This window comes from Myotis davidii, unplaced genomic scaffold (assembly GCF_000327345.1).
Source record: "Myotis davidii unplaced genomic scaffold, ASM32734v1 scaffold139, whole genome shotgun sequence".
Lineage (NCBI taxonomy): Eukaryota > Metazoa > Chordata > Mammalia > Chiroptera > Vespertilionidae > Myotis > Myotis davidii.
This window is the reverse complement of record NW_006290686.1, coordinates 1,075,771-1,086,923: the sequence shown is the minus strand read 5'-3', so window position 1 is coordinate 1,086,923 and position 11,153 is coordinate 1,075,771. Positions and strand designations below refer to the sequence as shown.

At 40.8% G+C, this 11,153-nt stretch overlaps 1 protein-coding gene across 1 annotated transcript in view; it reads left to right on the top strand.

The window, feature by feature from the left end:
* GDPD4 (glycerophosphodiester phosphodiesterase domain containing 4) overlaps positions 1-11,153 on the top strand; it is an 81,005-nt gene that overhangs the window by 27,962 nt on the left and 41,890 nt on the right. Inside the window, 1 exon segment of the mRNA XM_015563975.1 lies at positions 6,126-6,282. Coding sequence (XP_015419461.1) covers positions 6,126-6,282 — 157 coding nt within the window.

The window sequence follows — 11,153 nt, the reverse complement described above, 5'->3', positions numbered from 1 at the left end:
TGGCTCAGCCTCCCCAGTCACCTGAGGTGACCACTCTTGGTGCACCCTTTGTGGGCTGTGTGCTCAATCTTGCAGTTGAGCTTGATTGCTGTTGGTGTCACTGTGGGGAATTGACCTCCAGGCCAATTGGCTGAGGGGACCAGCTGTGACTACAGTGGGAGAGCTGCTGTGCAGGAGATACCCTTATGGAGCAGGACTTGCTTCATTAGGGCTTTAGTACTCACTGAGTCTGCCCCTTGAGTGTGCCACTTATGGATGTGTAGAATTGTAATCTTATATGGTCTGACACTTATATGGTACTGGGTACGCTGGCTCTTGGGTCTCCAGGAAGGTATAAAGTCAGCCACTGCCTGGGGTCACCCAGCAGGAGCTAGAAAGATCTGAAGATGCCTCCTCTTTGTATGGGGTTTGGCAGCACCCAAATGAGGCCCAGCTGTGAAGCAAGGCAGGCTGGTGCTGGTGCTGGATCTTGGGACTTTTATTGATAGGTTTGGGGCTCCCAGACTCAGTTGAAATTTGTTTGACAGGTTTTAGCCTGAGCAAGGACAGGCCATTCATATGCAAAAGCCACTGCAAGCAGCTTGGATGGGGTTGCAAATTGGATGGGGTGGGGTGTCAGGGAATCACCAGGGTGGAGCAAACAGAAATGGCTGCCAGTCAGCCCTGCAACTGGGAAGGTCCCAGCATAGGAACAATGACTACTGCAAGCACCTCCATCTGTGAGAAAGCTGCCCCCAAGTTCCTGCTTCAATGTCAGACAGTCCAGTTTCTCCTCATGTGTCTGGACCCTCTCCTCCCCCAGCTTCGCCCAGCACTGGAGCTCAGAGGAAGCAGGAGCTTGTACATTCAGTTTGTGTGCTGGCCTTTAAAGAGCAGTTGGGTCTCCAGCATCCTCTGTGTCACTAAGCCCCAGTCTGCACTGGTTTTTACAGCCCATAGTTCTTACTGCCCATAGGGACTACTTTTCTCAGCTCTGTGACCCTGGGCTGGGCATCTGGTAGGGGGCGGGACCCCTTGCTCCTCCAGGCAGCCTCTGCAAAGACATCTCCCTCCTGACTAAAAAAGTGGCACTGGTGGGTGCCGGACCAGCCCATTCTGCACCTCCGCACCTCCTCTCACTCTCAGTATGCTTTCTTCTTTACTTCTCTAGTTGTAGGACTTCCATTCAGCCAGCTTTCTGGCGGTTCTGGATGATGGTTGTTCTGTATTTTAGTTGTCATATTGATGTGGTTGTGGGAGGCAGCGAGTACAGGCATTTGCCTCTGTCACCATCTTCCATAGTGTTTTGATTACTGTAACTTTGTAGTAAGTTTTGAAGTTAGGAAATGTGAGCACTCCAGTTTTGTTCTCTTTTTAAAGATTGTTTTGGATATTCAGGATCCCTTGAGAATCTATATGAATTTTAGAATGGGTTTTGTTCTGTTTCTTAAAAAAACATCATTGGCATTTTGATAGTGATTGCATTGAATTGGTAGACTGCTTTGGGTAGTACCGATATCTTAATAATGTTAAGTCTTCCAATACAATACAATACATGAAGATGAGATGTGTTCTAATTTTTTAAAAAAATATTTGTATAGATTTCAGAGAGGAAGGGAGGAGAGAGAGATGGAAATGTCAATGATGAGAGAGAATCATTGATTAGCTGCCTCCTGCATGTCCCCTACTGAGGATTTAGCCTGTACCCTGGGCATGTGCCCTTGACTGGAATTGAACCTGGGACCCTTCAGTCCACAGGTTGATGCTCTATTTACTGAGCCAAACCAGCTAGGGCAAGATGAGTTCCAATTTTTAAATTTCTCTCAGCAGTGTTTTTTAAATTGCACATCCTTGGTTGTTTTTTTCTAAGTATATTATTCTTTTTGATGCTTTTGTAAATGGAATTATCTTTGTAATTTCCTTTCAGATTGTTCCTCATCTATAATAATAAAAGCATAATATGCTAATTAGACCAAACAGCTGAATGACCTTCCAGATGTCATTCTGGACGTCCTTCCAGATGAAGCCGCAACGGTGGGGGCCGAGGCAAAGGCAGTTAGGGGAGATCAGGCAGGCAGGCAGAGTGGTGAGGGGCAATCAGGCAGGCATGCAGAGTGGTTAGAGGCGATGAGGCAGGCAGGAAGAGTGGTTAGGGGTGGTCAGGCAGGCAGGCAGAGTGGATACGGGTGGGCAGGCAGGCAGGCAGGCCAGTGGTTAGGAGCCAGTAGTCCCGGATTATGAGAGGAATGTCCGAGGCAGTTAGACATCCCTCGAGGGGTCCTGGATTGCGAGTGGGTGCAGGCTGGGTTGAGGGGAACACCACCCCCCCACCCCCGCACTAATTTCATGCACTGGGCCTCTAGTTATTGTATAGTAATGCAACTGATATTTGTGTTTTGACTTTGTATCCTGCTAGTTTGCTGAATTCACTTATTCATTTTTTATGGGAATGTTTACAGTTTTCTACATATGATTTTATCATCTGAAAACAGGTAATTTTATTTCTTCCTAATTTTTATGCCATCCATTTCTCTGTGTTGCTTATTTGCCCTGGCTAGAACTTCCAGTACTGCTGTGAAAAGAGGAAAAAAGGGACCTTGCCTTATTTCTTGTCTTGCCTTGCCTTGCCTTGTTCCTAGTGGGAAAGTTTTCAGTTTTTCAATGTTGAATATGATGTTCACTGTAGGTTTTCTTATGTCTGTTGTTATGTTGGGATGTTTTCTTCTATTCCTACATTATTAAGTGGTATTATAAAAGGGTGTTGAATTTTATTAAATGCTTTTTTCTGTGACAATTGAAATTATTATGTGTTTTTTCCATTCATTCTGTTAATATGATGTATTGCATTGATGGATTTTGTTATGTTGGACCATCCTTTCATTTTAGGAATAAACTGTTTTTGGCCATATTTTATAATTTTTTTAAAAATATATTTTATTGATTTTTTACAGAGAGGAAGGGAGAGAGATAGAGAGTTAGAAACATTGACGAGAGAGAAACATCGATCAGCCGCCTCCTGCATATCTCCCACCGGGGATGTGCCTGCAACCCAGGCACACGCCCCTGACCGGAATCGAACCTGGGACCTTTCAGTTCGCAGGCCGACGCTCTATCCACTGAGCCAAACCGGTTTCGGCATATAATTTTTTTAATACACCACAGAGTTCTGCTTTCTAGTATTTTGTTAAGGATTTTTGCATCAATGCTCATAAGGGATGTTGTTCTATAGTTTTATTTTTTTTAAAGTTGATTTTAGAGAGAGAGGAAGGGAGAGGGATAGAGAGATAGAAACATCAATGATGAGAGAGAATCACTGATCGACTGCCTCCTGCATGCCCCCTACTGGGGTTTGAGCCTGTAACCCGGGCATGTACCCCTGACCAGGAATCAAACCTCTTGGTTCATGGGTCAACACTGAACCACTAAGCAACACCACTGGGCTGAGTTTTATTTTCTTCTAGGGTGTTTGTTTAGCTTTGGTGTCGGGGTATTCCTTAGACTGTTTTATATGATCTTTTATATTTCTGTTCCTTAGACTCAATAACTTCTATTGTCATATCTTGTAAGTCACTGATTCTTTCTTCTGCCTGCTTAAATCTTCCTTTGAATCTTTTTAGTCAGTTTTTCATTTCAGATATTGTACATTTTAGCTCCAAAATTATTTTTTGTTTCTTTTAGGTTTTTAATTGTTTTATTAATATTGTTCTTTCATTCATACATTGTTTTCTTGACTTTATCTACGTCTTTCTTTACTTATTTGAGTATCTTTAAGACAGTTTTTTAAAAGTCTTTGTCTAGTATATTTGCCATCAGCTTTTTTTCAGAGACAGTTTTTGTTGATTTATTTTTTTCCTTTAAATGGGCCATGCTTTCCTGTTTCTTTGTATGCCTTGTGATATTTTTGGTGATATTTTTTTGGTTGAAAAATGGACATTTGAATCTAATAAAGTGGTAACACTGGAAATCAGATTCTCCTCCTTCCTAAGGATTTACTGCATTTAAAATAATTTTATTATAATTTGTTTAGGATGTCTCTGTGCCATGGGTTAGCCTGAGGTGCAAACTTAAGATATTTTCAGATTTTTCTGATCCCTTTCTTGGGCATACACAGTCACATTCTAATTTCCCTATATATGCAGCTGTTTTATACAGTCACTTTGTAAATTTTTTCATATATTCACTTGTTTTAAAATGATTGTCTTTAATGTCTGGCTTTCAAAAGGAGAAAAATGAAGAGTAGAGAAAAGGGTGCTGGATTTTTTTTTTAAGTAAACATTTTTAAAAATATATATTTTATTGATTTTTTACAGAGAGGAAGGGAGAGGGACAGAGGGATAGAAACATCGATGAGAGAGAAAGATTGACCAGCTGCCTCCTGCACACCCCCTCCCCCCCGGGGATATGCCTGCAACCTTGACTGGAATCGAACCTGGGAACCCCCCAGTCCACAGGCCGACACTCTATCCACTGAGCCAAACCTGTCAGGGCAGGGGTGCTGGATTTTTAAATCCTCTGAAAGTCACTTCAAGCAGAGTGGAAGGGCTTTGCAACAGTGGGGGGAGCTGCAACAATGGTTGCCCACCTCTCTGTCTGCCCTCAGTGACAAAAAGCAGCAGCCAGCAACCAGAGCATAAACCCTCATAGTTGCAGTATAGGGTCCTTTTTACTACCCTGGTTCTCACCAGCTGCTGTGCAAGCTATTCCAGGAACCTGTACACAGTTGCTTTAGATATGGCTCTTAGTGAGGGATGGATAGCTGCTACAGGGCTAAGAGCTGAACTGGAATAAAATTAACCCCAGTTTATATCCAGGCTTTCTCCTGCGAATTGCATATTTCCCTAGATCAGTGGTCGGCAAACTCATCAGTCAACAGAGCCAAATATCAACAGAACAATGATTGAAATTTCTTTTGAGAGCCAAATTTTTTAAACTTAAACTATATAGGTAGGTACATTGTTATTAACTTAATAGAGTACTCCTAAGCTGGCCTTTGCTAAAAACATCCTCAATTTGAGGGGTCGACCTCAGCGAACGTGCCCCCACTTCTAATGCCACTTCTTCTATAAAATAGACTCGCCCACGCCGAAAACCGACTTCTGCACATGGGCGACGAAGTTTCAATCGCACTGTACATGCGCGCCCGCACGTGGTATTTTGTGGAAGAGTCACATTCAAGGGGCCAAAGAGCTGCATGTGGCTCGTGAGCCGCGGTTTGCCGACCACTGCCCTAGATCAATCAAGATATCTCCTTCTCTCTGTCTTTCTCAAGCTCCAACCTCTATAGGACTCTAGCCGACAAATTCTAGATGTCTTGACCTCTCCTTAATCTGATCTTTTTCTCCTCATTTCAGCACAATAGCTGGGTCCCTTTTAGGTTCCCCCATCCTGTATTCCACAATCCTGTATTCACCTGCAAGAAGGAAGCCTAGATAATGGTAGAGCTTATTTCATTTATTTGTCTTTTCTGAAATCATCATACTGTACTCCCTGTTGTCCATTGGCTGAAAAAGTTATTTCCTTCATTTCGTCCAATTTTGTAGTTGTTAATGGCAGGAAGCTAAGTCTCAACCTTGTTTCACCATCATGGCCATTGCAGGGTTCTTTTCATAGGTATTTTAATGGGAAAGGAAGAGAGATTTTTCATAAAGGCAGAGATTCTTTAAGGCAAATAGCAGATGAGAGAACCAGGATGTTTTTCTAATGATACCACCTGATGTGAAGGATGTAGACCAGAAATACTCAGGGCAAGTGCCTAGCTGGGGAATGGGTCAGAAAAACACAGGAAGATTGTGTGGATGCCTGCTTAGCATAATTTTGGGACCTTAGGGCCTTGCCCTAGCACCACCCCATTCACTCTCAGTCACTACTGTACCTGCTGTTTTCTTGATGCCAGAAAACACCTGGATAGGAAAGCTACTCTTTCACCATCGCTGATATAATATACCACAAAAGATTGAACCCTAGGGCTGAAAAATATGGACATCAAAGTGTAAATGACTAGCATGTAAGCCTTTAATGAGATCTGGGAGGGAGTAAGGAACTCTAGTGAAACTTGTCACCTTGATGGGCTTCTGAGAACTCTGTGTGCCAAGGTGGCTGAGTTCAGCCTATCCATCCCTTCCCCTCTTTCCCCCCTCTGCCTGCAGTATTGATGAGGTGCCTTTTCTCATGCATGACCATAACCTGAGAAGAACAACCAATATCAGGGAGGTCAAGCCAAACGAATCCTATACAGCAACATCCTTCTTCTATTGGAAATTCCTGTCAACTCTGAATGCTGGCGAATGGTTTGTAGATTCATGGGTAAGACATTCCCCAGCTTAACAATCCTGCATTGATTTCCTTTCCTGTCAAGGTCATGTGCTGCTCCTGGACAAAAAGGCTTTAGATGAATATAGTCAAGCGTACACATACTTTCATTCCAGGTGGTAGCAGGGTTATAGCATCAGGCTTTTCCAGTAATGCTGTCAATCTAATTACTGCTTTCTACAGTCTCTGGAAATTCTGAAGACAAATTTGTGAACTTACTATTGTTATTTAATTTCTTTTTATCCAAGCATTTCATAAACTTTTACAGTGTGCCTTCCATGTTCATGACATTTTCCTAGGCATTTTCAGTAGCTCATACTCATAAATGAGGCTGACTAGTAAACATGTTTATTCTTGATTTCATCTTCTTATGACTCAACAAATATTTTTTGAGTACCTATTGAGTACTATGTAGGCGGAATACAATGATGAATAAACACATGTAGTCTTAATGGAGTTCACATGTCAGTATATGAAACAGGTCATTACAATACATTGTGATAAGTGCTAAACTAGAGTTAACTTCAGGTTGCTCAGAAGCACAAAGAACAATTCCTAACTCAGTCTGATGCATGGTTTGGGGATTCTGGAGGGAGGAGATGTATAGGCTAATAAAGGTTTGGTAAAATATAAAGCATGTGTTGTGTGTAGTGTAATTTTGAGGTAAGAGTGAATGTTTCTACCTGAGATAGATGGAAAATATTTTATGGAAAAATATCATTTTAGCTGAGGGAAGATCATTACTATGGGCAGGGATGGTGATGTGTTTCAGAGATTAATAGTACACTCGAGCCAGATTCAATGCGTGTGTGTGTGTGTGTGTGTGTGTGTGTGTCTGTGTGTGTAAGAAAGAGAGGAAGGGAATAATGGAGGGAAGGTGAGAGAGAAAGGTATGGATGTAGGTGGGAGATAGATTGGGAGAATAATCTAAGAAAATATATTGAGAGGAAATTATAGCAATGCTTAAATAATAAGTTAAAGATTTTTTTGAAAAATTTAAAGTAAAATAAAATGTCAGATTTGCATTTGATAAAAGTCAAGACTGCCTTCTCAAGGTAGATTAAAGAAAACAAAACAACTTGCATTTTTCAGCTTATTATATGTGCAGGGGAATCCATGTGACTGAGGTTTTAGCAATCAGATACACTAACTTGAGACTTTGACTTTGAAAATAAACCTCAGAGCAGGACAGACAGCAGCAGGCTGTATATCGCTAGCACCAGTGGCAGCAGGGCACATGCTCTAGGGATCCACTGTGGAAATAGTCCTCTTATCAGGTAATTGTGTAATTGGGAAAATAAGTCTTAAGATATTTTTGATTATACACTAAGGATGAAATGGAATTTTATTTATATTTGGTGTTCATCCTGAGGACTTATTTGATCCTTTTTCATGTAAAAAATAGTGAAAAGTAAAGAACTATGTAAGGAAGGACTTATTCACTTCAGGTTCATTCTTTTAATGAGTGGATAGTTGAAAGTAAATTTGTAATTATTGTATCTCCTCAGAAAACATGTTCTCATAGGAGTACCTGGCCTATAAGTGCTGATTCATATGTGAAAATACTGGGATCACTTTGATATTCCAGGTGTCTGTGGTATGTAGGCTCCTTATATGTTTCCTCATACATGAATAAATAGACACATACAAACTAGAGATGCTCCATTAGAATGTATATGTTGGATTGGTTAGCCATAGTTAATGCTTTGGCAAATGTGTGTTCTGGATGAAAAGGCTGTTATATCTGATGTATAATGTGTGGCTCATAAAAATTACTTATTGTAAGCGGTAGGGATGGATATTTTACTCTAATAAGATTGGGTGTTTTTTTAAATAGGATTAATACCTTTATTTTAGCATGCTTAGTCAGTAGGCTTGCAGTGTTTAGTTATGCTATTACTGTGGCTACTGAGGACTATCCTGAAACCTGGGGTTCCAATATGGTTATTTAACCTTCACCCAAGGATATGATGATTTTTTAGAGACTGAGGAAGAGAGAAACATTGATGTAAGAGAGTAACATTGGTTTGTTGCCTCCCATATGCACCCTCACTGGGGATCAAGCCCATAACCCTAGGTATGTGCCCTAAAAACCTGCAACCTTTTGGTGTACTGGTTGACATTCTAGCCAACTGGGCCATTCCAGCCAGCGCCAAATATGATTATTTAAACTTTATTTTAGGTTTGATTGTGGAGATTTCTTTGCTTGCACACTCTGTGCCCAAAGGTGGTTGAAGTGATCTGAGCATATATTTTAAAATATTTGGCTGAACAAATTGTTGTTGTTGTTTTGTGAAGATTATTCTTGTCCTTCATTGGATAGGTATACTTATGGATTGATGATGGTGATAAGTTGATAATTATTTTTAGTATATTTATTATTCTTGACATTACTTATGAAAATTAAGCAGTTTATTTGATCAGTAATAAAAAAAAATAGATACAGAAGTTCTGAGCATTGTTTCTGGAGGTTTAGCAGAGTTACTGTTTCTCTAGCAAAACCAACATTTCTGTGGAGCTTTTTTATATATTTTTGGGAAAATATAATTCTCATGCCTACAAATAGTGAGCATGAGACCAAGTTTTATTTAACACATTAATAAGGGAACAAGCAGGATGACTAAATGCCCAATCAAAAGAGAAGTGAGAAACCAACATACATACCAGTATAGTCAGTGCAACAAAGAACTGTTGAAATTAGATTGCTAAATTAGATATAAACCTAGAATGTTAAGTTGGTTAATATGCTGTATGGCAATGAAACCATGCCTTTGGAGTTAACTTCTCTACTAGACAAAAATAATTTGTATCTCCACTGGACAAAAGTCATTTCCATTTTTATAAGTTTTCTCCAAGTTGACACCTAACTTTATGTTCTGGCCCTAATCAATACTAAATAATTTAAACAAAGGTACATTTTTCTAAGAGTCAGATGATCTTTAGGTAGGCTTGTTTAAGAATGTGCTGAGCAGTGGCTAGAGTGTTGGCCCACGTAACTTTATAACCAGTGTTTTGAACTCTACATCTATAGAATGCTTGCCTTGGTTTCATTTAGTTTCTTTTCTGGAGTTTTTTTCCTGCTCTTTTTAATTTAAGTCATTTTCTTTGTCTCCTCATGTTGGCTGCCTTCCTATGTTTGTCTCTATGTGTTAGGTAGAGCTGCTGCGTCTCCAAGGTTTGGTAGAGTGGCCTTATGTAGTATGTGGTCTATAGGGCCTAGTGGCACAGTCTTCCTGGCCACCTGAGCCAGGTGCTCCTAGAGTGTCCCTGGTATCAATTGTGTATGACCTATTCTAATTGAAACTTGATTTCTGTTGGCTTGTCAGTGGGTAGGGTTTACCAACACAGTAAGGGTTGACCACACAGAGCAGGTTTGCCTCAGCGGGGCCCTGGTGTCTGCCGAGACCAACCCTTTGGGTGTTCTGTTTGTGTAACTAATCAGGTGGTGCTGTTGTGGTCTGAGGCTGGCCACCAGGTGTGTTCATTCTGGAGACTCTTGGGAGGGATACTGGTATAGTCTGAATTCAGTCACCACCTGTGCCCGGCCCAGGGCCTCCTGGTAGGCACTAAAAAGTGATCCCTGGTTGACAGCTGCCTGTGCTGAGCCCAGAGGCACTTAGAAGAGACCACACTGCAACCTAAGGCTGGGTGCCAATTGCATCAGCATAGTGCCACTCAGCAAAAGGCACAAGGTATGGGCAAGTAATTTTCAACAAAGCAAAAAACATACAGTGGAGAAAAGGAAGCCTCTTCAATAAATGGTGTTGGGAAAATTGGAAAGCCACATGCAAAACAATGAAACTAGACTGTTATTTGGCACCATACACAAAAATTAACTCAAAATGGACCAGAGACTTAAATATAAGACCCCAAACAATAAAATATATGAAAGAAAATATATATACTAAACTTAAGGTCTTGGTCTTAGAGAGGATTTTGTAACTTTGATCCAAAATGCAAGGGAAGTGAAACAAAAGGTAAATGAATGGGATTATATCAAACTTAAAAGCTTCTGCACAGCAAAAGAAACCAACAACAAAACAAAAAGGCAACCAACCGAATTGGAGAAGATATTTGCAAATAATATCTTTGATAAGGGGCTAATATCCAAAATATACAAAAAACTCATATAACACAACAACAAAAAATTGAATTAAAAAATGGCAGTGGACCTGAACAGACACTTCTCCAAGGAAGACATACAAATGACCAAAAGATACTTACCTGGCAGGGGAGATACCATGATCACAAATGACCAAAAGATATATGAAAAGATGCTCATCTTCACTAGCTATTAGGAAAATGAAAGTCAAAATCACAACTGTTAGGATGGCTATTATCAACAAGACAAGAAATAAGTGTTACAGAGGTTGTAGAGAAAAACAGAACCATTATATACTGTTGGTGGGAGTGGAAATTGGTGCAGCCACTATGGAAAATAGTATGGGATTCCTCAAAAATTTAAGACTAGAGCTACCACATGACCCTTCTTTTGCATATCTACCTGAAAAATTTGAAACTATCTACACTAATAAAAGAGAAACATGCAAATTAACCATCACTCTGCTACGCCACTACACCCACCAGCCAATCAGGAGCGAGTACGCAAATTAACCCAACTAAGATGGCGGCAGCCAAGGAACTGGAGTGAGAAGGAGGCTTGAGTTGTCCCTGGCAATGGAGGAAGCCAAGCAACCTGCCTTCCCTGGCCAGCCCTGAGCTCTGCTCAAGGCTACAAAGTTTCAATTATAGAAGATAAATAAATCCCAGCTACCTGCTTCCAGCCAACCTCCACTGGGAGCTTGAGTAGCTGGGGGCTGTGGCCAGCCTGCAAACAGACATCAGCCCCTCTCACTCAGGCTGGC